This window comes from Cyanistes caeruleus, chromosome 6 (assembly GCF_971803275.1).
Source record: "Cyanistes caeruleus chromosome 6, bCyaCae1.hap1.1, whole genome shotgun sequence".
Lineage (NCBI taxonomy): Eukaryota > Metazoa > Chordata > Aves > Passeriformes > Paridae > Cyanistes > Cyanistes caeruleus.
In genome coordinates this window covers 8,751,269-8,774,432 of record NC_141706.1, presented here as the reverse complement: position 1 = coordinate 8,774,432, position 23,164 = coordinate 8,751,269, and the positions used below count along the sequence as shown (strand labels likewise).

At 58.8% G+C, this 23,164-nt stretch overlaps 6 protein-coding genes across 16 annotated transcripts; 5 read left to right on the top strand and 1 right to left on the bottom strand.

The window, feature by feature from the left end:
• The first annotated feature begins 136 nt into the window (after positions 1 to 136).
• On the top strand, positions 137 to 5,732 carry LOC111930614 (membrane-spanning 4-domains subfamily A member 15). 6 transcript variants are annotated; one of them, XM_023928714.2, is made up of 7 exons: positions 178 to 244; positions 3,707 to 4,098; positions 4,299 to 4,418; positions 4,641 to 4,697; positions 5,038 to 5,193; positions 5,312 to 5,431; positions 5,609 to 5,732. In XM_023928714.2, the coding sequence occupies exons 2-7, from the start codon at positions 3,934 to 3,936 to the stop codon at positions 5,615 to 5,617; spliced, it is 627 nt and encodes a 208-aa protein (XP_023784482.1). In that variant the 5' UTR covers positions 178 to 244; positions 3,707 to 3,933; the 3' UTR covers positions 5,618 to 5,732. The 6 variants fall into 6 exon arrangements, with proteins under 6 accessions (XP_086751769.1, XP_086751768.1, XP_023784482.1 ...); XM_086895643.1 differs by lacking the exon at positions 5,609 to 5,732 and having other exon boundaries at positions 137 to 194; positions 3,707 to 4,089; positions 5,312 to 5,595; XM_086895642.1 differs by lacking the exon at positions 5,609 to 5,732 and having other exon boundaries at positions 164 to 194; positions 5,312 to 5,595.
• A 241-nt stretch (positions 5,733 to 5,973) lies between these two features.
• CCDC86 (coiled-coil domain containing 86) lies at positions 5,974 to 8,066 on the top strand. The gene is made up of 4 exons (XM_086895647.1): positions 5,974 to 6,209; positions 6,548 to 6,677; positions 7,009 to 7,083; positions 7,665 to 8,066. Exons 1-4 carry the CDS (start codon positions 6,016 to 6,018, stop codon positions 7,782 to 7,784), a joined length of 519 nt encoding a protein of 172 aa, XP_086751773.1. The 5' UTR covers positions 5,974 to 6,015; the 3' UTR covers positions 7,785 to 8,066.
• A 538-nt stretch (positions 8,067 to 8,604) lies between these two features.
• Positions 8,605 to 11,502, top strand: LOC111930612 (acyl-coenzyme A amino acid N-acyltransferase 2-like). Of its 4 annotated transcripts, none has more exons than XM_023928712.2 (4): positions 8,605 to 8,725; positions 9,392 to 9,861; positions 10,257 to 10,459; positions 10,844 to 11,502. In XM_023928712.2, exons 2-4 carry the CDS (start codon positions 9,399 to 9,401, stop codon positions 11,429 to 11,431), a joined length of 1,254 nt encoding a protein of 417 aa, XP_023784480.2. In that variant the 5' UTR covers positions 8,605 to 8,725; positions 9,392 to 9,398; the 3' UTR covers positions 11,432 to 11,502. The 4 variants fall into 4 exon arrangements, with proteins under 4 accessions (XP_023784480.2, XP_086751765.1, XP_086751766.1 ...); XM_086895639.1 differs by lacking the exon at positions 8,605 to 8,725 and adding an exon at positions 8,748 to 8,948; XM_086895640.1 differs by lacking the exon at positions 8,605 to 8,725 and adding an exon at positions 8,765 to 8,920.
• Positions 11,503 to 12,093: 591 nt separating this feature from the next.
• Positions 12,094 to 16,724, top strand: ZP1 (zona pellucida glycoprotein 1). Of its 2 annotated transcripts, XM_023928709.2 has the most exons (13): positions 12,094 to 12,711; positions 12,903 to 13,024; positions 13,096 to 13,192; positions 13,304 to 14,473; positions 14,584 to 14,727; positions 14,816 to 15,000; positions 15,185 to 15,282; positions 15,448 to 15,575; positions 15,645 to 15,834; positions 15,911 to 16,061; positions 16,278 to 16,362; positions 16,443 to 16,564; positions 16,654 to 16,724. In XM_023928709.2, the coding sequence occupies exons 1-12, from the start codon at positions 12,552 to 12,554 to the stop codon at positions 16,559 to 16,561; spliced, it is 2,649 nt and encodes an 882-aa protein (XP_023784477.2). In that variant the 5' UTR covers positions 12,094 to 12,551; the 3' UTR covers positions 16,562 to 16,564; positions 16,654 to 16,724. The 2 variants fall into 2 exon arrangements, with proteins under 2 accessions (XP_023784477.2, XP_023784476.2); XM_023928708.2 differs by having other exon boundaries at positions 12,374 to 12,711; positions 13,096 to 14,473.
• A 136-nt stretch (positions 16,725 to 16,860) lies between these two features.
• On the bottom strand, positions 16,861 to 20,936 carry PRPF19 (pre-mRNA processing factor 19). Its single transcript, XM_086895638.1, has 16 exons — positions 20,657 to 20,936; positions 20,343 to 20,492; positions 20,054 to 20,130; positions 19,842 to 19,983; positions 19,685 to 19,758; positions 19,512 to 19,574; positions 19,385 to 19,426; positions 19,225 to 19,299; positions 19,026 to 19,101; positions 18,799 to 18,908; positions 18,505 to 18,660; positions 18,358 to 18,427; positions 17,995 to 18,080; positions 17,600 to 17,770; positions 17,389 to 17,494; positions 16,861 to 17,298 (listed from the first exon to the last, which is right to left on the bottom strand). Exons 1-16 carry the CDS (start codon positions 20,673 to 20,675, stop codon positions 17,201 to 17,203), a joined length of 1,515 nt encoding a protein of 504 aa, XP_086751764.1. The 5' UTR covers positions 20,676 to 20,936; the 3' UTR covers positions 16,861 to 17,200.
• TMEM109 (transmembrane protein 109) lies at positions 20,928 to 23,122 on the top strand. Of its 2 annotated transcripts, none has more exons than XM_086895646.1 (4): positions 20,928 to 21,030; positions 21,823 to 22,050; positions 22,154 to 22,256; positions 22,340 to 23,122. In XM_086895646.1, exons 2-4 carry the CDS (start codon positions 21,838 to 21,840, stop codon positions 22,708 to 22,710), a joined length of 687 nt encoding a protein of 228 aa, XP_086751772.1. In that variant the 5' UTR covers positions 20,928 to 21,030; positions 21,823 to 21,837; the 3' UTR covers positions 22,711 to 23,122. The 2 variants fall into 2 exon arrangements, with proteins under 2 accessions (XP_086751772.1, XP_086751771.1); XM_086895645.1 differs by lacking the exon at positions 20,928 to 21,030 and adding an exon at positions 21,230 to 21,308.
• Positions 23,123 to 23,164: the final 42 nt, after the last annotated feature.

Here is a 23,164-nt window from a genome sequence, read left to right as displayed (position 1 = left end):
CAAAAGGACTCTGGGATCATTTTGAACAGGACCAGGTTTGTCAGCTCCTGACAAGTTCATTTATGGGTCCACCCTTAAATAGCCTGCATCTGTGGGAATGCTGGTGGATTTAACGAGGGGGTGATGAGCATCCAGTGGCATCAAGTTATTTAAGGAGCATCCCAAGCTCATGGAAATAGAAAGGTGGGATGGAGGTGAGGAAAGAGATCCCAGTGCCGATTTTCCAGGGGGTGGGAACATCCTGGTGAGTTCCCAGTGCCTTGTGGGAAGATTTCTGGGGTCAGTATCCATCCCAAATTTCCCCTCCAGTGCCAGAGTGGGACCGGTGACCTCCACCTTCAACATTCCTTTTGGTTTTGGGGTGACTTAAGTGTTTTCCTTCTCCTTTCTACACTCCCTGACAATGCTCTGGCTGCTCAGCCAAAGCCTCATGGATTATTCACTCCCTGTCAGTTATTTCTGTTCCCGGCTCTGAAAAAATAATGAGCCTGATCAGTAGGAAAAGCCCCAGGGATTTTGGGAGCAGGATGAACAGGCTGTCTTTGCTCATCCCGTGGCCACAACCCATTACGGCTCCAGCTCCTCACCTGCGGCTCTGGAGCATCCCGGCCTCTCCCAGCTCCATGGGGACCACCACAAAGCCATCCCACCTCCCATCCAAGCTCTGTGTTTTCCCAGTGTGGCGGTTTCCTGGGAAGGAGGCTTCCTCCTCTTCCACTGGCATCAGGGTCTGTTTTCCCAGAGTATCCCAGTGTTCAGAGGTGGCTTTCCCTGAAAATACTGGAATAAGTGTTGAAGGCCCTATGGAAATGTGGGAGGTTTTAGTACATCTTTTTTTTGGTTGGGAATTTTCAGCCCTGGGAGGGGGAGTGGGGACATCCAGGAACTGGGAATGGCAGGTAACAGGGACCACAGAGTTTTGTGTCCCTGCTGGTGATGACCCTCGAGGAAAACCAAAACCCTTGGAGGAGGAGGAGGAGGAAGGGGAAGCTGTGGAATGAACTGGGGTGTCCCAATGGCTCTTCCCCTTGGGAAGAGATGGTTCTTTGGAGACTCTTCCAGCACCTGAAGATGCCCCAAGAGAGCTGGAGAGATACTTTAGAAAAGAGCCTAGAGTTCCAGGACAAGGGGGAATGGCTTCCCCCTGCCAGGGGTTGGGTTTAGATGGGATATTGGGAAGAAATTCTTCCCTGTAAGGGTGGTGAGGTGCTGGAATAGATTTCCCAGGGGAGTTGTGGCTGCCACATCCCTGGAAGTGTTTAAGGTCCCATTCCAGGATTGCCAGTGGAAGTCAATGCCAGTAAAGCCTTGGAGAAATACTGGAATTTTTCTGCAGCCTCAGTTTTCCTGGGAATGAGCAGATCAAAGGCTGGAATGTCACGTGCAGGGGTTGATGGACACATCTGGAACAGGGTTTGGGAGCAATGTCACCATGTCCCAAATGCCAGGTATGGATCGCTCCAGCAGGCAGCACTGCCCCCTCAACCTCCTGCCTGCTCCCAGCTCCAGATTCCATAATCCAGGATGGACACTGGGATGTTTAAAGCAAAAAAACCCGAAACCTCTCCCAGAAAACATGACTTTCCTTCTGGAATCAGTATGGAAAGAGCCCTGTGGGAAGCAGAAACACCTGGAAGCAAAGCAAAATGTTGACTTTTGGTATTTTTATGGGGATATAAAGTTTGTCCCAGGAAGTAGCAAGTTTCTGTGGAGAGCTTTTCTCCATTGTAATCTATTTTCTTTGGAAAAAACCTCATGGATTTTGGGGTTGGAAAAAGAATTTCAGTTCCACCAGGCTCATAAATTTTGTCCTGTGTTGGTGGGAGGGAATGTAGGAGGGTCTTACTGATCCCCCCAGAGCATCCAGCCAGGCTTTCCCCATCCAAAACTTGTCCTAGAAAATAGGAAAATGAACATTAAAATCCAAGGAATGTGTTGTATATATCTACAAAGCCAAAAGTTCCTGTAAAGAAAAGGTTGGAAAGCTCCACCGCCCGGCCTTGCTGCTTCCCTGCATCTGCTTCAAAGCTTCACCTCCTCTGGAATCCGCTTCCAAAACAAATCCCAACATCCTACCTTGGGCTCCTGCCATCCCCAGCTGGACCTGGGTTAATTTAGGAAGGGGGAAAGCGCTTTTTCCATGGGTAACTCGCTCAGAAAGTGGGGTTTGGGGGGCTGAGGGCAGTCACGGCTCTTTCTGGCTGCAAGGCTGGAACTTCAGGAATGCTGTAGGAATCTGGAAGGGCGGATTTGGGAGGAAATCCACCGTGTAGGGTGGTTTTGGCTGGGAATGTGAGCCGTGGATAATGGTGGAGGATACCCCGGCTGCCTAAAGGCTAAAGAGGGGATCCCAGAATTTCCACGGGGGCTCAAGTGTTCCTTCCCGGGGCTGGAACGAGATCCCTGGGATTGTTAGGATTGGACTGTTGAGAGGAATAAGGCACCAGCAGGAATTAAAGGCTCTGAGGCATCAGGAATGTGATGAAGAGGCTGAATCACATCCATGTCCATGTTTTTCCTGGAAAGCTGTGCTGCCAGATGCAGCCCTTTACAAGGCCAAGTGTATGCTTCCATCAGGGATGCGGGATGGAGGAAGGTCATGGGTGGGATGGAGGAATGCCATTGGAGCCAGGATGGAGACGTGAGTTGCTGCTCTTTGCTTTCCAGGTCTGTTCTTCCAGCTCTTTTTTGGGATATGTTTTAGGCTGGTTTGGAGGGAGTGTCCCATTCCCTGGTGTGTGGGAGCTTTGAGAGGGTGCAGAATCCTGGAATGGTTTGGGGTGGAAGGAACCTTAAGGATCATCCAGTTCCACCCCACTGCCATGGGCAGGCACACCTCCCACTAGCCCAGGTTGTTCCAAGCCGGTTCCAGGGCTGGAAGCCTCTCCCGAGCTCTGGAAGAAGCTTCGTCTGGTTCCAAACGCGGCCTCACAGCTCCCTCTAGAGCCACAGGGAAGGAAAGAACTTCCAAAAGTTGCTCCACCCGCTCCCGAAATCGTCAGCTGGAGGGTCCTGTACTTTCCCAGGCAGAGACAGAGGTGTTGGGGCGATGCCCAAATCCTGGACCTAAAAATTCCCGTTCTGCCAAGAAATTCCTACCCTGCACATATCAGACATCCAGGAAACCTGAGGCGTCCTCCAGGTGCCCTGGGGTATCCCAATGCTCCTGGAGAAAAGGGCATGGCTGTTTTTCTGGGAGGAGGGAGGGATGGAGGCAGGAAGGGGCCTTCAAATCCCTCGGGATCCCCTTGCCATGTGTGGTGCCTCCATTCCCAGCCTGAGCTCCCATTTCCCATCACAAATAACAGCATCTCCTTTCCCTCTGGCTCCTGATGGAGATTGTCAGGGAACGCAGAATCCCTCCTGTGTGTCCTCACTGGGGAAAAATCCACTGGAATAGAGGAGGGAGAATTCCCAAATATGGCAATGAAGGAGCTTCCTTTATAACAGGGTTTATAAAATTTCCTGTTTCAATCCGAGTTTTTCCTAGGAAGTGGGCAGGGTTAGGTTATGAACACCTGGTTAGGAACCAAGCTAATTGCAGGAGTGATTCCCAAGCAAAGCATCCACAATTTGGGATGAAAGGACTTGCTCGATGCTGGTAAAGGGGGTCTTGGAGCATCCTGAGGGAAAAGCATCCAACCCTTCCCAAGGCTGCCGAGCCCGGGGAAGGGCTCCCTGTCGCTCCCTCCCTCTTCCCATGCAGGATTTTGGGACACTCCATTGGCAAAGCTGCCTCGTTGAGCAAGAGGGGCCTGACGAGAATTCCATGAGCGAGCTTCCTGCAGGGAGCAAAGGGCAGCGGGAGCGTGTCCCTGCCTAGCCGGCACCTCCCGGGGATTTCGGACAGTAACGGGACCACGGCGAGGAGGAAGAGGAGGAGGAGGAAGGCACCTGGGAATTCCTTCATCTTCCCAGGCTCATTTCCAGGCCATGGCGGCCACCACGGTGACTGATGCCGGCAGCGTGAGGATCATCACGGAGGTGATCCCAGCCACGGATCCGCGGGCGGCCCAGCTGGCCTCAGGCTCCCAGGCACCTGCACAGACGTCATTCCAAACGCGAGGCTTCCGGAAGGCTCAGCCAAAGGTGTTGGGGGTGAGACATGGCCTTCGAGGGGCCCAGCAGGGATTGGGGATCTGCAGGAATTGTCCTGCTGGAGGTTCTCCCTGTCTGGGTGGAGGGGACACTGGGACAGGTGCCTCTCCCAGACCCTTCCCAGGACTGGGCTGTGGGATTGGGGTGGGATGCGTCTCACAGCAATGGGATTGGGATTCCTCTCCCTCACCCCTCCCTAGACCATCCACATCTTCAGCGGAATTGTCCACATCTGCTTCGGGGTCATCCTGACAATGTCGGAGCACAAGAACCCTTCCCTCCCTGTGGCCAGCGGGATCCTCTTCTGGCTGGGGATCCTGGTAAGTTGGGATGAGGACATAGGAATCTCAGGGAATCCTGGGGGACTGGGGACAATATCCCAGGGTCACCAGGTCTCCACTGACACCCCACGCCCCCACATGCACATTCTGGGGTGTTTGTGTATCCCTGAACCATAATTCCCAGCTGGAGGGACACCAGGATGGGGTGGCAGGGAGGAGGGGTGCCTTCCTGCTGACATCAATTCCCGCTGTTCCAAGTAGCTCCTGGTCTCGGGCTCGCTGCTGGTGGAAAGTGAAAGGAGAGACAGCCCTGTGCTGGTAAGATCCAGGCTGGGAGGGACAACGTGTCCTCCCATTCCTTACGTCCCTTCCAGCAGCTGCCACCGCTCCACAGCCTGGATTCACCCCACAGGATCCACAGGCCAGTCTCCCCCTCGGGAAGTGCCGAGCTCTCCCACATGGAGCACAGGATGGGGGTTGGGGTCACTGTGGGATAAGGGGGATAAAAGCTCCAGGAGACCCTCACGGCCTTTGGAATCACTGTGGGATGAGTGGGACAAAACCGGGCAGCTTCTCCAGGAGGTCTTTGATCCCAGTTGAACAATCCATGTGGGAAGCAGCCCTTCCCGGGGTCCATGTCACCGGGTGCTTCCCGCAGGTCAAGACCTGCTGTGTGGTCAATGTGGGCGTTGTCCTGGGCACGCTGGTGGCCACCGGGATCCATGGCACGGCCATCATTCAGAACATGCCCGGCTGCGGGAAACCCGGGCCCTTCCAGATCCGCCCGGAATGGTGCCTCAGCATGAACAGCAAGGTATGGACACCCGGGATTGCGCCGGGGAATCCGGAGCCTCCCGAGTGGGGTGCTCAAGGATCCAGGTCCCGTTCGGGTGGTGGATCCCGGTGGATTCCCGTTCTCCTCCTCCTTGCAGGTCCTGAGCAACGGGCTGGATTGCACCATGGTGCTCCTCGGCCTCCTGGAATTCTGTGTGGCCGTGGCGGTCCTGGCGTTTGGATACGACACGGTCCGGCAGCACACATACAGCCCGCTGGTGAGAGAGGCGGGAATCCCTGGGAATCCCTGGGAATCCCTGGGAATCCCTGGGAATCCCTGGGAATCCCTGGAATGCTGATCCACTCCTTCCCTCCTCCGAAGGGCCGCCCCAGTACGGGCGTTCCTGCGTGCCTCCCAGAGATTTCCCTGGATTTCCCTGTTTCTCCTTTCCCAGGCGCTGTAGCCACGGCCAAGCCCCGCTCGTGGTGCCGCATCCCGGAGGGGGGTCCCCGGTACCGGATTCACCTGGGATGCCCTCAGCGTGTTCGGCCCCCAATAAAAGCCTCTCCCCCAGCCCAGCCCGCGCGTGTCTCTGGGGGTTACTCGGGGTGCGGGGGGGGTTCGGCCCGGGTGTGTTTGGAGGAGTTCGGGGGGTCCCGGTACCGGCGGCCACGGTGGTGGGCGGTGCTGCCCGGCACAAAGATGGCGGCCGTACCCGACACAAAGATGGCGGCCACAGCCGCGCGCAGAGGATGTTGCCCAATACAAAAATGGCGGCCAGGGAAGTTCTCTGGCTTCACGCTTCCAGGGGAGCGTGACTCTGACGTCATCCCTGTGCGACGCCGCGGGGCCGCGTGGATCATGGAGGGGGAGAACGGGGGGACCCCGGGATCGGGACCGGGAGCGACCCCCGAGAGGCCCAGCGGGGCCGCCTCGGCTCCAGCCGCGGCTCGGCGGCGGCGGAAAGGCGGCAAGAAGCGGCAGGAGGCGGTGGTAGCCATCCCGCGGGGCAAGCCCAAGTCGGGACGGGTGTGGAAGGATCCCGGGAAGAAGAGGTGGGAAGGGAGGGGTGATTGGGGTGGGGGGGGTAGTTCTTGGGGGAACCCTGGGATCCAGAAGGGCTGTTTGGGGGGTCATGAGGTCTGGGGGAATTTTGAGGGTGGCGGGATTGTCACCGGGGGTGACAAGGGGGCTTGTGCGGGGGTTCCGGGGGTCTCCATAGGCTTTAGGAAGGATTCAGAGGTGACAGGGATGACTTGGAGGGGATGCCGAGGAGCTGAGGATGCCGTGGGATGCTCCGAGGAGTCTCATGGAATTCTGGAAAGGAGCTGGAGTGGCCCTGGCTGCATCCCGGGATTTTTGAGGAGCCAGCAGCTCCCGTGTGCCCACCCAGGTTCTCCCACATGATCCAAGACAAGGCGCTCCGCACATCCTGGGCACGGAAAATGAAGGAGAGGCAGGAGAAGAAGCTGGTCCGGGATCTGGCACGGCAGCTGGAGGAAGCAAAGCAGAGGGAGAAGGAGGTAACGGGATTTGGGAGCCGGAGAATTCCAGTCTTTCCCAAGTGCTATCCCATGTCTCTGTGCTCTTCCCGGGCATCAGAGCTGTGGCAGAGCCCAGGAAAAGGGCAGCTGGGATGGAGAATTCCCTGTCCTGGTGCCAACTCCAGTCACTGGTGGTCACATGCTCCGAGTCACTGACTCGGAATAAAATCCCTGGGTCAATTCCAGCCTCACCCGGGGTGGAAAAGCTGCTGGAATGACAGATTTCACACTTGGGTGGGCATTGGTGCTGGTCTGGGTTTAATCCCAGAGGAAGGGATCTGCAGGGAATGTTCTGGTGCTGCTCCCACAGGAAAAGAAGCGGCGGCGGGAGGAAAACCTGAAGCGGCGCCTGGAAAACGAGCGGAAAGCCGAGATTGTCCAAGTGGTGAGTCCCCTCTGCCGGCTGGGAACAGCACTGGGAACACCCCACAGCCTCCAGCCCCACATGGATCAGCATCTGATTTGCTCCAGTTCCTCTCCCTGTCTCCATCCTTGGAGGATACTGGGAGGACTGGGAGATTCCCAGCAAAGCCAGGCACGCTGGAAGTGTGTTCCAGGCTTGGGAACCGCAGAACTGAGGGATAATGGGGTGGGTGGAGCAAGGAGAATGCAGCCCTGATGGGGATCCATGTGGGAAAATCATGGCTTTTCCATTGGGAAGAGACCTGGGAGCTCAGGGTGGGTGAGGATGGGGTTAGTTTTGGGATAAATCCCTGCCAAGATCCTGAATCCTTGGTGGTGAGAGGCTGGGAGCCACCCATGCCCATCCTGCCTCATTCTGAAACTCTGTTCCATTCCTGGAAATGCTCCAGGAATTGCTCTTGCAGCTTCCTGCACTAGTGGAAGTTGTCCCTGCCCATGGCCAGGGGTGGAACTGGATCGTCCTTAAGGTCGCTTCCAACCCAAACCATTCCAGGATCCTATGATTCCATGAAATCAATCCCCTCTCTTTTTCCCATTTCCCAGATCCGGAACCCCCTGAAGCTCAAGAGGGCCAAGAAGAAGCAGCTGAGGCGGGTGGAAAAGCGGGATACGCTGGCCCTGCTCCAGAAGACGCCCGTGAGGCGCAGCACGGCCACAGAATGAGGCGGGAATCGGGATACTGCCGCGCCCTGGCCGTGCAGCCAGGATTCCTATGGATCCTGCTCCTTTCCAGGGGTTTTTCCTCAGCTTGCCAGGCAGGAATCGCTGCCAGGACCCTCAGTGTTGGACAAACAGCAGGACAGAGCTGAGGGGGTGGATTCCACAGGAACCAGCTGCTGGATCCCTCAATCCCTGTGGAATCAGGGTGTGGCCGGTGCCAGAGGCTGGAACAGAACTTTGCTCTCCCAAATTTACCTTTTCTTTATAAAAATGAATAGGAACTGAGACAGATTCACCTCTGGTGGTTCTGGGGACTGGTGGCTCCAGCTGGGGCCTTCCCTAAGGCATTCCTAGGATTGGAGTGTGCCACGGCCCCTCTTTCCTTGCAGTTCCCCTTTCTCCAAAGAGGGAATTCCTGTCGGGAATGAGTCCTGGAACTCGTCAGCAAGGAAGGGGACACGGTGTCACACACCCTCCTGTGGGGCGCAACGCCAGGAAGTTGGTGGGGGCTGGAAGTGGGAAATCCACGTGGATTTCTTAATGTTACTGGTTTTTCGTGGTGTGTGAACACCCCTTTCTGCATTCCTGGGGAAGGATGTGGCTGTGAGCTGGGATGGGGGGGACAGAGGGGTGCACTGGGTGGAAAATGGCACTGCAGGAATCGGTGTGAAGCCCTGGGATGGGAATGTGGAGCTCTGGAGCTTCAACCTGGGGTGACAATTTGGGAGGGCCCCTCAGACTTGGGATGGGGTGTCCCATCCATGTCCAGAATGGGGGCGTGCCACAGGGAAAGTGGGGGCTGGCAGGAATTCCCGGTGCAGCCGGTGCCAGCCGGGCACGGGGTCACGGGGCAGGAGGGCTCTGCCCTCGCCATTCCCGGGTTAATGATTTCCAAGGAATCCTCTCCCTCTGCAGAGCCCACGGCCCAGGCTTTACCCGGCGGGGTAAGAGGAGAAGCTCGGAGGCCGATTTCCTGGTGGGACGGATGTGGGAGAGCCGCGTGTCTCCTCCCAGGGCTGGACTGGGGCCAGCATCCCTGTTGCCGGCCTGCCGAGCTGCGCCCAGAGGGAGCGGGGAGCAGCCGGGACTGGGGGCTCGGAGCCCCGGGATCCCCACCCGGCTCCGGCTCCGGCTCCGGGGTGGGGAGGAGGATGAGGAGAGGGGACGGTGGGTGCTGGGAATGCCGGGGCTGGCAGATAGATAGCAAAGGGGTGTCCCGGCTGGCGGGTGAGTTTTGGAGCGGGGATCTGGGGTCAGAGGGTGGGGAAAAAGGGAAGGAGGAAAGGAGGGGATGGGAACAGGGAAGCAGAGGACGGGGATCACGGAACGGAGGGGACCAGGAAGGGAGTGAATAAGGACCGGGGAAGGAGAGGACAAGGACCGGGGAAGGCGGGGACAAGGACAAGGAAAGAAGGGACAGGGACCACGAGGGGATGGGGACGTGGGAAGGAGGGATAGGGACAGGGAAGAAGGGATGCCAGCAGAACTATCTGGACCACAAATCCTATCTTGGGGGTCCCCCGTGAGGATCCCTGGGGACAGGCCCCTGCCGCCAGCCCCCTCCTGGGCGTGGCAATCCCTGTGGGACACTCGGTAATTCCCATTCCCAGGTGCGCCATGGTGGAGGTGACAGTGACACCGCAGTCCTCGCTGGCCGACCGGCCGGTGCAGATCCGGGTGCGGGGACTGTCCCCGTCCCAACTTGTCACCCTCCGGGCATGGCTGAAGGACGAGCAGGGCGAGCGCTTCCAATCCCGTGCCTTTTTCCGCGCTGACGGAGCGGGAGAGGTGGATCCCGGGCTCCATGCCGCCCTGGGGGGCAGCTACTCTGGGGTCTGGCCCATGGGGCTCTTCTGGTTCCTGCAGCCCGACACCCTTTTCCGACGGCTGGTCAAGCGGGATGTGGCCGGCAGCCCCTTCCGCGTCCGGCTGGAAGTGTTGGATGGGCTCTGCTTGGGCACGGACCCCCGGGAGCAGCCGCTGGGATGCTGCGAGGCCGAGCGGTGGTACGTGGGCCCCGGAGTGCAGCGGGTGCCCATCCGTGAGGGAAGGGTCCGTGGCGCCCTATTCCTGCCTCCTGGTGAGCACTGGGGAGCGGGGAATTCCGGGATATCAAACCTTGGGGCTTGCAGGATGCTCGTTCCTGGGAGCCCTGGGATACCCAGAGAGTATTCCCTTGGGATACTGAACCTTGGGATCCTGGGGATGTCAAGCATCGGGACCCCTGGGAACCAACACTGGGACTCCTGGGATGCTAAACCACAGAATTCCTGGGGTTTTGTCCAGTCCTGGGACCCCTGGGATTCCCAAAGTTAGGGTCTCTGGAAGTCCAGCCTTGGGATCCTTGAGATACCAGACCTCAGGATCTTGGGATGCCCAGCCTCAGGACCCCATGGATACTGGACCTTGTGCCCCTGGGATGGAGGACAGCACAGGTGGCTCCCTATCCCTGACATTCTTCCTGTCTTCCCACAGGTCCAGGCCCCTTCCCTGGGGTCATCGACATGTTTGGGGGTGCAGGGGGGCTGATCGAGTTCCGGGCAGGGCTCCTGGCCAGCCAGGGCTTTGCCGTGCTGGCCCTCGCCTTCTTCGCCTACGATGACCTGCCCCGAGTCCTGGCCCAGCTGGACCTGGAATATTTTGAGGAAGCGGCAGAGCTGCTCCTCCAGCATCCCAAGGTGAATCCCGGAGCGTGAAGGAAGGCACCTGTGAGCCAGGATGTGCTGGGGATTGGGGACAGCCTGGTGAGCCAGACATCCAGGTGGCCTGGGATTGTCCTGGGGACATCCTCATCCTGGTGAGCAGGACATCCAGGTGGCCTGGGATTGTCCTGGGGACATCCTCATCCTGGTGAGCAGGACATCCTGGTGACTGGGGTAATGTCCCAGGGTTGTGCCCAGCACCAGGAAAGTCCCAGGTACTGGGGATATCTCAGTGAGTGGGATGTCCTGGCAACTGGGGATATCCCATGAGGACATCCTTGTCCTGGCACCCAGGGATGTCCCAGTAAATCTGTTATCCCTGTGTGTTATCCCAGCTGGCTCCATTTCCTCTTGCTTCAGGTCCGAGGCCCCGGCCTGGGCGTGGTGGGCGTCTCCAAAGGTGCGGAGGTGGCCTTGGCCATGGCCACCTTCCTGCCCCAGGTGGTGGCCACGGTGTGGATCAACGGTACGACCTTCCTTTATGGAAACCCGCTGGTCTATAAGGAGCTCCGCATCCCTGCCATTCCCTACTGCACCGAGCGCATCCTGTTCACCGAGGTGGGAGCCATAGACAACTCGGCCATCTTCACTGACCCCCGGGATCCCGCCTGCCGCGCCTCAGCCATCCCGGTGGAGAAGATCAGGGGAAAGGTGCTCTTTGTGGTGGGAGAGGCCGACCGCAGCTTCAACAGCAAGCTCTTTGCTGAGCTGGCCCTGGCGCGGATGCCGCCGGAGAGCGGCCGGATCCTGTCCTATCCCGGCGCCGGGCACCTGATCGAGCCCCCCGGATCCCCGCTGTGCAGCAGCTCCAGCATCCGCGGTACTCCCAGGCCAGTGGCGTGGGGAGGAGAGCCCCAGCCCCATGCCCGAGCCCAGGAACATTCCTGGCAGGAGATCCTGCAATTCTTGGAGCTCCATCTGGGGTCGGTTGCCACCTCGAAGCTGTGAGGGGTGAGGAAAAGGGGTTGGGGTCACCAGGATTGTCACTGCAGGGAATAAAGTGTCACTGGTGGCTCCTGCCTGTGCTCCTGGGGGATGATGTGTGGGAAAAAGACTGGACACAGATGTAGGAGATACATCAGATATAGGATATATACTGGACATGTGGAATATAAATATTTGGTATATATCGGATATATATATTGGATGTATATATAGGATGTATATTGGATACATATGGAACATATATAGGACTCAGGACAGACAGCTCAGGCATGTATTGAACATACACAAAACATACATAGGACACGTATGGGGCACGTATAGAACATATATTGGCCATGTATCAGCCCAGCTGTGCCTCTGGACATACTGCTCTCTCTGCAGCTGCCCTCACTTCCTGAGGAGTTTTGAGGGAATCACATCCAGCCCCCAGCTCCTCACACCCTCCCACTGGCACCCCTGTGCTCCTGGGAGCTGGCATGACCCCATTCCCACGCCCAGGGCATGGGACAGGGAGTGGCTGTGACCGGCACTCCAGGCAGGTTGGGGAGGGGTGATGAGGTTTAATCTGCAGTGAAGATAAATCCCAGAAGGGGAGCCTGGGGAAAGGGAGGCAGAGGAAATGCACATGGAGGACTTTGGATTCCCTGTTGCACTGCTAGAAGGGTGCAGCAGGAATTCGGGGTAACTGGCCGATTCCCAGTCCCTCAGACACTGCTGGGGCAGTGCCACAGTGTCACCTGGTCCCATGGCTATTCCAGGAGTGGTGTGTCCAGATGTCACTGCTGTCCCCAGCAGCTCTGGGGAAGTGGGCACACACCTTTCTTCTCCTTTCCCCCTGCATAACTTGATCCAGCTGGGCATCCCGCCCGGCACCAGTTCCATTCCCTGTTCACTGGGACAGTCTCCAAGTGTGGGATAAGCTTGGTTTGTCCCTGGTCACCGTGACACAGCCACAGGAGGTGACCACAGGGCTGGGGCACTGAGGTCACCGGTGGCAAAGGAGCGAGGAGCCCTGGGCAGAGCTCATCCCACGGGATCAGCTGATCCTGATCCCCCCCCGCATGCCAGCCGTCTGGGTATAAATCCACGCTGCAGAGCCCCGCGCTCTGTCTGTGTTACTACCATGGGACGGAGCTGCTACTTCCTCCTGCTCCTCTTCCTCCTGTTCCCGTGGCCCAGAGCCACCCTGGCACTCCTGCAGTACCGCCACGACTGTGGAGAGTTGGGAATGCAGCTCCTGGTCTTCCCGCCCCATGGCCGCACCATCCGCTTCAAGGTTCTGGGTGAGTGGGGAACTCCCTGAATCCCTTTGGGGTGCTGGATTTCTCTGGGATTCTCCCCAAACCTGGAGTGTTCCCTGGTGGCGGTATCCCAATGGGATGAGCCCAATGGCTGGGATGAGCTGTTGCTGATGCCTGGGAGGTTTCCATGCACCTGGATGTGTCACTTCCCTGTGTCCATGGTGTCCCCTCAGATGAGTTTGGCTCCCGCTTTGACGTGGCCAACTGCTCCATCTGCCTCCACTGGCTGAATTCCAGGGAGGACGGTTCTGTCATCTTCTCCTCCGGCTACAAGGGCTGCCACGTCCTGTTCAAGGTGACGCTCCTGTCCCCTCCACGGTGCCCTCCAGCAGGATGGGGGTGACTGTCCCTCGTGTCTCCCTGCAGGAAAACCGCTACGTCCTGCGGGTGCAGCTGGAGGAGCTGCTGTCCAGCGGGATCCCAGCCACCTCCCACGAGGTCAACATGACCTGCCCCAAGCCAGGTGACTCTGAGATGCTCCCAGACGGAAAATGGGAACAGGGCCAGGACAGCAGAGTTATGATCTCCCACACTGGCCTGCACCAGATCTCTGAGTCCTCCCTTACCCTTTCAGCATCCCAGCTCACATCTCAAGATCGCTTGGAGCAGGTTCACACCATGGGACATTACCCGCCCAGCTCAGTGCTTCCTGGCATCCAGCACCATTCCAATCCGGCTCACTTGGGGCTTCTGTCACAGCCTGATGGGGTTCATTCTGTCTCCCAAAACCAGGAAAACCTCATCCACCAGGGAGTGCAGCCCCCCCAGCCCGGGGGACAAAGCCAGCCAGGGATTCTTCACCCAGTGCTTGTATCCCAAAACTATCCCAGTGTGGTGCATCCCGGGAGTCAGAGCCAGCCAGGGCACCTGCGTCCCAGCTTTGTATCCCAAAACCAGCCTGGGATGGTGTATCCTGGGGCTCAAAACCAACCAGCGGTTCGCCCAGGGTCTGTATCCCAAAACCATCCTGGGGGTCAAAACCAACCAGGGACTCGTCCCGGGTTTGTATCCCACAACCATCCTGGGGGTCAAAACCAACCAGGGACTCGTCCAGGGTTTGTATCTCAAATTCATCCTGGGGGTCAAAACCAACCAGGGACTCGTCCAGGGTTTGTATCCCACAACCATCCTGGGGGTCAAAACCAACCAGGGACTCGTCCAGGGTTTGTATCCCACAACCATCCTGGGGGTCAAAACCAACCAGGGACTCGTCCAGGGTTTGTATCCCACAACCATCCTGGGGGTCAAAACCAACCAGGGACTCGTCCAGGGTTTGTGTCCCACAACCGTCCTGGGGGTCAAAACCAACCAGGGACTCATCCAGGGTTTGTATCCCACAACCAACCTGGGGGTCAAAACCAACCAGGGACTCGTCCAGGGTTTGTATCCCACAACCAACCTGGCTTGACCTCCACTGGTGCCCAGACCCCAGCAGGATTCCTGCGCCCGGGAGCTCAGCCTGCAAACCAGCCAGGAATATCTCGTCCCAGTTATCACTCCAACTCCCAAACTGGGTCCCAAGGCCACAATGGGCTGCTCCATCCTGGCCATCCCAGTCCAGCTTTTGTGCACCCAGGACTCTCATCCTGGCCAGGTTTCATCAGCCCTGGACTCCAGGCTCAGCCCCAGCCAAGCCTGGGACGCCCAGGGCTGCAGCCCCAGCCTGGATTGCTGCATCCTGGGATTCACTCCCAGCCCAGCCTGCTGCAGCCCACAGCGCTCTTCTACCCTTCGGCAGGGGCAGGTAAGGCAGGAAGATGGGGTGGAGGGATGCTGGGACAAAGAGAAACAGCCTCCAGGTGCTTTTCCAAGCCATGGTGGGACATGCTGTGTCTCCTCTCTGCTTCCCCCCAGGAATGCAGCTGACACGGGAGCAGTGCCAGGTGCCATTGGGCCGGATGCCGTGTGTGGCTCCACAGGGACGGGATGGATGTCTGCAGGCAGGATGCTGCTACGACGACATGGACCGTACCACACCCTGCTATTATGGGAATACCGGTAGGACACCCAGAGGCACATCCCAAAATCCCTTCCCGGCACCAGGAGAGGGTGCTCAGGGTGATGGAGCCTCTCTGTGGTATCACAGTCACGGTGCAGTGCCTGCTGGAGGGACACTTTGTCCTAGTGGTCCCACGGGGAATGGTGTCCTCGCCATACAACCTGGACAGCGTGCAGCTGGCCAGCAGCCAGGCGGGATGTGAGCCCCTCCACGTGTCTGAGGCCTTCGTCATGTTCCGCTTCCCCGTCACCCACTGCGGCACCACCGTCCAGGTAGGGCGGGAAAACCCCGGAGAACCCCAGGTGGGCATGGTGGGGTCACTTCAGGATAGAAATGCCTCCAGGATGCTCCCTCCAAAACTTCAGGATAAAGAACTCACCTACACACTGCCTCCTGCCTCAAATCCTGATCCCTGTATTCCCTAGGATGTTTCCCATTCCAGTGTTCCCTACACAGGTGATTGAGGACAGGCTGATCTATGAGAACCAGCTGATCTCCACCATCGAGGTCCAGGGATCCCCCCGGGGCTCCATCACTCGGGACAGTGTCTACATGTAAGGGAAGAGGGTGGAAAAATCCAGGCAGAGAGCCTGGATTCCCCCTTGGATCAAACCAGCCCTCACTCCTGCCACGGCCGTGGTGGTGTCCCCATAACTTGGGCTGAGGGGGCTGACGGAGGATTTGGCAATCTCCCACCTTTCTCTCCCTCATTTCCTCAGTCTCAAGGCCCAGTGCATCTACAACTCCAGCGACCTCCTTCCCTTGGGAGTGGAGGTGGCCGTGCCCCCCACAGCCACCCCCCTGGCCATGCCAGGCCCTCTGGGGCTCCAGCTGCGGATTGCCACCGGTGAGTGCTCCCCATCCCGCTCCCCATCCCGCTCCCCATCCCGCTCAACCCCTCCCAACATTCCCACAGACGAATCCTACAGCTCCTACCACCCTGTGGGTGATTTCCCCCTGGTGAGGGTGCTCCGGGACCCCATTTACGTGGAAGTCCGGCTGCTCCAGAAGACAGATCCCAATTTGGTGCTGGTGCTGCACCACTGCTGGGCCTCCCCTGGCTCCCACGCCACATCCCAGCCCCAGTGGCCCATCCTGGTGGAGGGGTGAGTGACAAAGGATGGGAAGATGGGAGTGAGGGGAGGTCACTGTGCTGACACAGCATCCTTGTTTCCCACACAGGTGTCCCTTCCAAGGGGACAACTACAGGACACGGCTGATTCCAATGGGTCCAGCCTCTCCGGAGCTGCCCTTCCCGAGCCACTACCAGCGCTTTGTCATCTCCACCTTCGCCTTTGTGGAGACCCCTGGAATGGCTGTGCTAGAGGGGGAGGTGAGGGGGATCCCCCTGAATCCCTGTGTTGGGAATGTCCAGTGTTGGGAATCCCTCATCCCAATACCCCCAAATCTACCCCAGCGCTGTCCCTGATTCCGGCTGCCCACGGTCTCTTCCTGTTGGGAAGCTCCCTCTGCTTTTGGGAGGTTCCTCAAGGCTTGGGGACCCTTTCTGGGGATCCCCAGGTGATGCTGGCATTCCTGTGGCCCCCAGGTGTACATCTCCTGCAGTGCTTCCGTGTGCCACCTGGCCCAGCCTGAGCCCTGCCGGCCCTCCTGCCAGCTGGGAGTGCCCTCACGTGAGTCTGGGAGCCTCCAGGGATTCGGGAAGACCTCCACGTGTCCCCCCCTTCCCAAGCCAACCTGCAGTTCCCCACAGGGGTGCGGAGGTCTCTGGGAGACAGGACGACAGGTGACAGCATGGGGACAGTCACATCCCAGGGATGCATTGTCTTTCCTGAGGTTCCCAAGAGAGAGGGAACTCAGCATAGAGGCTGAGGGGTGAGTGCCTTCTGCTCCCTAAAAGCCCCTTCATCTCAAACACCCCTTCATCCCTCTAAGTTATTTCCTCCCCCTCTTCCTCCTCACAGCTCCAGACTCTACCTGGATGCCGTTGGATGTCTCCAGGAAAGCTGGAAAAATAAAACTCGTGCAGAGCACAGCTCTAAGGGTGGCTTGTCCTTGGGAGGGGAGGAAAGAGGGTCCCTCATCTCCATTCCCAACTGGCAGCACCACAGCCCCCCAGATCCCACCCTGCTATACCCCAGCCCTTCACAGGAGCCTTTTCCAGCTGGAACGACAGGGAATAATTCTTTATTTCCATACTGAAACTAAGTAACTGCTTACAAAACTGCACAGTCCTCCCTTCCCTCCCTCCTTCCCACACATCCCGGCCTCAAACTTCCACCAGCACCGGGATTGGGATTTTCTGTCAAACCAGTTACAAGCACAAAACAATCTAAAGGTGGAAAACACACAGAATTGGGAAAAAAACTAAACAATAAATTCACGAAGCACGGGGAAGGCAATATCCGACTTCCCTTGTGCCAACAGCTACAACAGGGGAGCTTGATAATCCCACCTTGATATTCCCACCCACCTCCCACCCTGAATCCCATAAAATCCCAGCTTCCAGGGCTACAGGCTGTAGAACTTGAGGCTCCGATCCATGCCTGTGGAAGCGATGAACTTGGCATGGTGGCCAAAGGCCACTCCTGTGGTCAGACCACTGTGCTCTGGGGACGGAAAACAGTCCATGGTCACAATTCCGAGTGGATTTGTCTCATTCCTGCCCCAGCCACTTCCATGATGCCACAATCCCTCACCTGTGAAGTGGAGGATCTCTGTCCACTGCTTGCAGATGTAGATCTGGACATCGGTCCCACCCAGCGCCAGATAGGTCCCGCTCTGGTCGAAAATCAGTGATTTCACCTGTGGAGAAGAATCACAAGGTGCTGAAAAAGCTCCAAATGGCTTTTTTGGGATGCCACAACCCCTGGAGCAGAGACCGTGAGGGGAAAAAGGGACATCACACACCTCGAAGTTGTTATCCAGCTGCAACGTCTTGAAGTTCTTGAGCTTCCTCAAATCCCAGAGCTTGACCGAGGAGTCGTCGGCTGCCGTGGCCAGGTAGTATCCGTTCTCGGAAAAGGCGATGCTGGTGATGGGGCCGGAATGTCCCGGGAAGTTGGCCACGTTGGTGCGTTCCTGGGGACAAGAGGGTCAGAGAGAATCAGCACTGGGATGTGGCATCGTTCCCAACCGACCTGCGCGGTCACGGCGTCACCAGCAGCTGCTCTGGTGCTGGAATCTTGGGATTTTTAGAGAAACTTCCAAAAACATTCCTCAAAGTCCTGCTCCTTGGACTGATACCCAAACCAAGCTCAGATCCCCCGAAAAGCCTGTTCTCACACATTCCCATCAGCCCTTACCTTCAGATCCCAGATCTTGATTTGGGAATCCATCGTTCCCGTCCCAAAAATGAGCCCGTCCGGGTGGAACTGGGCACAGGTGAGAGCTGCGGAGACAGCGGGAGAATCAGACCCCGGGGGAAGACTCAGAGGGCTGGGAAGACTCCCAAGAGGGCTGGAGAGACTCAGAGGGTTGGGAAGATACGGGGAGCTGGGAATATTCAGAGACTTGAGAACACTCAAGAAGGCTGATGAGATTGGAAGGGTTGGGAAGACTCAGGAAGATTGGGAATGCTACCAAGACCCCTCCAAAGGAGTTCCCATAAACCCCAGGAGCCAAGGGATGTCAACGGGAATACGGGGATCATCAACTCCAAGGCTTACCACATCCAGAGCTCTCATCCGTCACCTTGGTGAGGACACGGCCCGTCTGGATATCTGAGAAAGCCCAGTACTGGGAGAGAGGAAGAGCATTGGACACAGAAGGGATGGGAAACAAAGGTGGGATCTGTGGGATGGGGAGGGATTCACCTGGTCATCTGAGGAGCTGAGCAGGTAATCACCCGTGGCGTGGAGGCTGAGCCCAGTCACGGAGCCCTCGTGGGCACGGACCACCTGGACACAGGAGGCGTTGGGAACGGACCAGATACGGATGGTGGCGTCGGGAGAAGCCGAAAACACCAACTCCTATGCAAGGACAACACCAGAAGGTTCACACAGGAAGAATTCACCTCTCCAAGACCTCCCAGCAGGAGATTCCACCAGAGGAGGGTGCTGATATCCAGATTTGAGGCATCCTGGAAGTGAGGAAAGAGCCAGACGCACCTGGGATGGGTGGAAGACGACGCTGGTGACTTTCTTGGTGTGGCCCTTGAGTGTGGCCAGGATCTGCTCTGAGCTCTTGTCGAACACGATGACGTTTTTGTCGGCTCCACCTGGAAAGCCAAGCAGGAAGCGCTGGGATGGGAGTGTAAGGCCAACCAAATCCACCTGCCTTATGTCCCAAAAACACAGAGGAAGAGACCCACTCCCAGGTGGGAAATCCCCCTTACCAGTAAGGATCTTGTTGGTGTCAGAAGGACACAGATCCAAGGCAAGAATTCCTGGGATGCTGGCACTGTGCAGCCCCTGTGTGAGGGAGGAGAAGCCCAAATTAATGCCACAAGCAGCAAAACACTCCCAAACGGAATCAAGAAGCAATTCCCAGCTGCACGTGGGAGTTTCCCAGTCCTTTCCCATCCTGGCACTCACCACGTGTGAGGCCACCTGCCGGTACTTGCTGAGCTCCTCTGGCTTCACCAGCTCCTCCGGGACTGTCTTGCCCCTCTGGAAAAAACAGGGACAAAGATCAGCCTTTGCTGGAGCATGGCATATCCCACCTCCCTCAAAATCCTTGGATAAGGCCACTCACCTTCTTACGCTCCGTGGTCAGCACCGTCGCCTTGTCTTGGAGCTGGAAAACAAGAGGAGGGTGGGCACAGACTGGGAATTCTGTGCTGGCAAGATGGGGAGGGGAACACATGGAACACTGCCCTTACCTTCTGGATGATCTCTGGGGTCATTCCCGCCAGCTCTCCCAGATCCATGGCCTCGCCAGCGCCCTGCGTGGCACAGAGAGAAGGGACATGCAGAGAGGGAATTTGGGTGCAGTGAGTGGGAAAAGAGCTGGGAATGAGCGGGAAAAGGGCCGGGATGGGGAGCAGGGACTCACGGCCACGTTGGGCTGCGCTGATGGCACCGCCTGGGGCACGATGAGCCCGGCCTGAGGCTTCAGCGTGGCCAGAGCTGCAAAAACACAGGTTTAAAGGAAAACCGGGATAAAGCACTTCCCAGAGCCCCTTCCCAGGAATATCACGTGTCAGTGTCACCTTCTCTGGCAGCGGTGACCTCCTTGGTGAGGCGGGCGATGACCCTGCAGGCGGCATCGTGCTGGTACAGGGCGTGGGACAGCTCCTGGCGCGTGGTCTGCAGCTGCTGCCGCAGCGTGAAGCTGTGCAGCATCACGGCATCCTGCCGGGAAGCGCTGGAGTCAGCCAGGGAATGCTGGGAGCCCAGCCCTGGCTGTCCCCCCGGCACTCACCCACTCGTCCTGCAGGGCTTTCAGGATGGCCGGGATGCTGGTGGCCGAGGGGGGTTTGGGGCGGATTGGGTGGGCGACTGGAAGAGAGATGGACACGTTATCCCTGTCCTCGAGATCCCCATGGATCCCTGCACTCCCGTGTCTTGCCCTTCCCATTTCACCATCCCTCCTCTACCCCTCTCTTTCCCAGCCTCCACAGCCGAGTCTGGCTCTGTCTCACCCCCAGCTCAGCAAACCCCACTCCCGACCCCGGGAGAAGCGTTTCCGTGCCCGTTCCCGCTCCCGGTACCTTTGATGTCGATGAGCTGCTCCTCAGACAGGGGCTGGTTGTTGACAGGATCGGTGCCGTTCTCCGCGATGTATTTCTCGATCAGCCGCCGCTCGTACACGTGGTTGGACACCGGCGACACACACGGGTGCTCCGGGACCTCGTTGGAAACTGCGGGGGAAAGGCAACGATAGGGTGGGAAGGGAACGGTGGTTTGGGAACCCCCTACCCGGTGATCCCCCGGTGACCCCGGCTGTCCCCGCCCCGAAACCCGGGATCTCCCATTCGGTAACGCATCCCTCCCGCCGCAGCCGCTCTCTCTCCTCATCACTCACTGGAGCAGATGAGCGCCATGGCGGAGGCCGGGCGGTCGCGGCACTCCGGTTACGGCCCCGCTGCCCTTCCGAGGCTGTTTCCGGTTCTCCTTTCCGGTCCGGAGACCCGGTTCCGGTTCCGGTTGGCGCGCGCGGCCCCCGCGCCGCTCCCGAGCGCTCACGCGGGCGCCGCCACAGCCGCCGCCGGAACCGGAAGCGCTCCCGGCATCCCCCGCGCTCCCTCCGCCGGCGGGAACGACGCTTCCCGGCGTGCACCGCGCTCCGCCGCCCGCCTCCGGCTGTTGCCATGGCGCCCGCGTTCCCGGCATGCATCGCGGCGGTCCCGGAGACTACAGCTCCCGGCGTGCCCCGCGACGGAGCCGTGGGAAGCCCCGGTGAGGGGGGGTCGGGGGGGACCCCGGGGTGGGGGGTGGAATTCGGGGAAAATTGGGGGAAATTGGGGGAAAATCCGGGAAAAGTGGAAAGAAATGAGTGGGGGGGAGCTCCAGGGGGGGATAGGCGGGGTGAGGGAGCCGCGGTGGGGGTTTCTTGGGAGATCCCGGGGGGACTGGGGGGATCCTGAGGGCGTGGGGGACAGTGGGAGGTGGGTACAGAGGGGCCTGGGGGAGATCCTGGGGAGATCAGAGGGATCCTGGAGACCGCGGAAATCTGGGTGGGGTGTGCACAGAGGGCTTTGGGGATCCAGTGGGCACTGGGGAAATCCAGAGAAGACTCGGGAGGTTTTGGGGATCGTGAAAGGTGGAGGGCCCTGGCGGGGGGTGGGCACAGGGGGATCAGAGGTCTCAGGGGAATGGAGGGAACGGGGTGGGGCAGGGCACACTGGAATTGGGGAGACCCTGGGGGGATTGGAGAGAAGTGCGGGACGCGGGGGGTCTTGGGGGGGGCAGTGGTGACTGTGTTCTATCCCGGAGCACCCCGCTCCCTACTTTGGGAAGGCGTGCCCCCCCTTCCCAGCCAGGCCTGGTGCCCTTGGCTGTGTCCCGCTGACTCTCGTCTGTCCCAAAAATAGCCGGGACACCCAGGCCTGTACTGAGGGGGAGTTTGGAACTGGGCTGTGGGGCCTCCAACCTCCTCTCCTGCTGGGAGGACCCCAAAACCAGCAAGGGAACCCCAAAACCAGCAGGATTTTCTCCTCCCAGCACCCCCACCTCTCCCTTTCCCCACAGATCCCAGTTTCCAGGATGGGGAGTGCCGTGGGGCATTGGGCCCTGCTGGCCCTGCTGCTGTGGATCCCATTCCTCATGGGATCCGCAGGGGATGAAGCCAAGGATGGCCAGGAGGGATTCCAGGGACATGCCACCACCTCCGATGACATGCTGCTCCGTCTGGGAATATCCACTTGGGACACCCTGGAAAACTGGGTGGGACCCCAGCCCCTGCGGACGGTGGCGGAGGTGGGATCCTGATTCCCAAACCGTCCCTAGAATTCCTCGTGCAGGGATGTGGGGGGGTCTACACCCCGTTTTCCCACTCCTTTATCCCCATCTTTCCCTGCAGAGCCTCTCCACCACCCTCTGGATTGTTTCCTCTGGGATCTCAGCAGCCTTGACCACGCTCTGTGGTGTCCTGGGGGATCTCCTGTCTGCTTCCAGCATCAATGGTGAGCGGATTCACCCCGTGGGATGGCTCTGGCCCCCATTCCTGGTGCATCCCCCATCGCTGACTCCCAGATCCCATTCCCAGGCCACTGGCTGGTCCGAGCAGGAGCACTGGCTCCCAGAGAAGTCCAGCGGGTGCTTCTGTGGGCAGTGGCCGCCCTGGTGGGATCCTGGGTGCTATCCCGGCTTCAAAGGCTGCTGCTCCCGCTGCTCCGTGGGATGAAGCTTTTCTTTTTCCTTGGAGCCTTCCTGCATGTGGCTGCTTCCCAGGAGAGGCCCACGGTGCAGGCAGGAATGCTGCTGGGCCTGTGGGTGCTCTATAGCCTCATGAGCAGCCTGGTGCCATCCCCGGATTCCAGCAGCCGGCTGGATGCAGCCGTGCGGAGCCTGGAGTGGAAGGTGGAGGAGCTGCGGCGGCGCCAGAAGTTTGGGGGGCCCCGGAACCGGGAGGATTGAGCCCCCCTACAGCATCCCCAAAGCTTGGCTCTGTTATCCCAAGCATGTGTCCCCCTGCTCTGCTGAGCCCCCCACGCCCCCTCCTTTGCTTCCTGGTTCTCCCAGGGGTCCTGGGAACCCCCCATCCCTCTGGGAGCACCCCAAAATTGGGGGTTTGCCACACATGCCACAAGTGCCTTCACCCCAAAAGCCCCCACGAGCCCTGAATGTGGGAGAAGAGCTCCCATATTCCCTGCTTACCAGGGATGTTGTCCAAGCCCAGCCGGCTTGGGGTGCAGAGGGAATCCCATTCCCCATCCTGAGGGCTCTGCTTATTTAGGGGTCCCTCAACTGTCAGGTTTTGGGTTTTAAGCTGCTTTTTAAACGGTTTTGATAACATGGTTTGGAATAAAGACGGATTTATCCGGCCTGACCCTGCTGCTTTCCCATGGGAAGGGGGTCAGGCTCAGAACCG

What these genes read in the sequence shown, in the direction of transcription:
- LOC111930614 (XM_086895642.1), top strand. Translation starts at nt 3,934, where the DNA reads ATGGCGGCCACCACGGTGACTGATGCCGGCAGCGTGAGGATCATCACG. An exon ending in CTCAGCCAAAGGTGTTGGGG is followed by an intron (nt 4,099 to 4,298) that starts GTGAGACATGGC and finishes ACCCCTCCCTAG; the next exon opens with ACCATCCACATCTTCAGCGG. An exon ending in GCCTCAGCATGAACAGCAAG is followed by an intron (nt 5,194 to 5,311) that starts GTATGGACACCC and finishes TCCTCCTTGCAG; the next exon opens with GTCCTGAGCAACGGGCTGGA.
- CCDC86 (XM_086895647.1), top strand. Translation starts at nt 6,016, where the DNA reads ATGGAGGGGGAGAACGGGGGGACCCCGGGATCGGGACCGGGAGCGACC. An exon ending in AAGGATCCCGGGAAGAAGAG is followed by an intron (nt 6,210 to 6,547) that starts GTGGGAAGGGAG and finishes GTGCCCACCCAG; the next exon opens with GTTCTCCCACATGATCCAAG. An exon ending in CAAAGCAGAGGGAGAAGGAG is followed by an intron (nt 6,678 to 7,008) that starts GTAACGGGATTT and finishes CTGCTCCCACAG; the next exon opens with GAAAAGAAGCGGCGGCGGGA.
- LOC111930612 (XM_086895639.1), top strand. Translation starts at nt 8,767, where the DNA reads ATGTGGGAGAGCCGCGTGTCTCCTCCCAGGGCTGGACTGGGGCCAGCA. An exon ending in GAGGATGAGGAGAGGGGACG is followed by an intron (nt 8,949 to 9,391) that starts GTGGGTGCTGGG and finishes TCCCATTCCCAG; the next exon opens with GTGCGCCATGGTGGAGGTGA. An exon ending in TGCTCCTCCAGCATCCCAAG is followed by an intron (nt 10,460 to 10,843) that starts GTGAATCCCGGA and finishes CTCTTGCTTCAG; the next exon opens with GTCCGAGGCCCCGGCCTGGG.
- ZP1 (XM_023928708.2), top strand. Translation starts at nt 12,552, where the DNA reads ATGGGACGGAGCTGCTACTTCCTCCTGCTCCTCTTCCTCCTGTTCCCG. An exon ending in TGGCTGTGCTAGAGGGGGAG is followed by an intron (nt 16,062 to 16,277) that starts GTGAGGGGGATC and finishes TGTGGCCCCCAG; the next exon opens with GTGTACATCTCCTGCAGTGC. An exon ending in CCAGCTGGGAGTGCCCTCAC is followed by an intron (nt 16,363 to 16,442) that starts GTGAGTCTGGGA and finishes AGTTCCCCACAG; the next exon opens with GGGTGCGGAGGTCTCTGGGA.
- PRPF19 (XM_086895638.1), bottom strand. An exon ending in GGCAGGTGGCCTCACACGTG is followed by an intron (nt 19,102 to 19,224) that starts GTGAGTGCCAGG and finishes TCCCTCACACAG; the next exon opens with GGGCTGCACAGTGCCAGCAT. An exon ending in TCAGCTCCTCAGATGACCAG is followed by an intron (nt 18,428 to 18,504) that starts GTGAATCCCTCC and finishes CCTCTCTCCCAG; the next exon opens with TACTGGGCTTTCTCAGATAT.
- TMEM109 (XM_086895646.1), top strand. Translation starts at nt 21,838, where the DNA reads ATGGGGAGTGCCGTGGGGCATTGGGCCCTGCTGGCCCTGCTGCTGTGG. An exon ending in CCCTGCGGACGGTGGCGGAG is followed by an intron (nt 22,051 to 22,153) that starts GTGGGATCCTGA and finishes CTTTCCCTGCAG; the next exon opens with AGCCTCTCCACCACCCTCTG. An exon ending in GTCTGCTTCCAGCATCAATG is followed by an intron (nt 22,257 to 22,339) that starts GTGAGCGGATTC and finishes TCCCATTCCCAG; the next exon opens with GCCACTGGCTGGTCCGAGCA.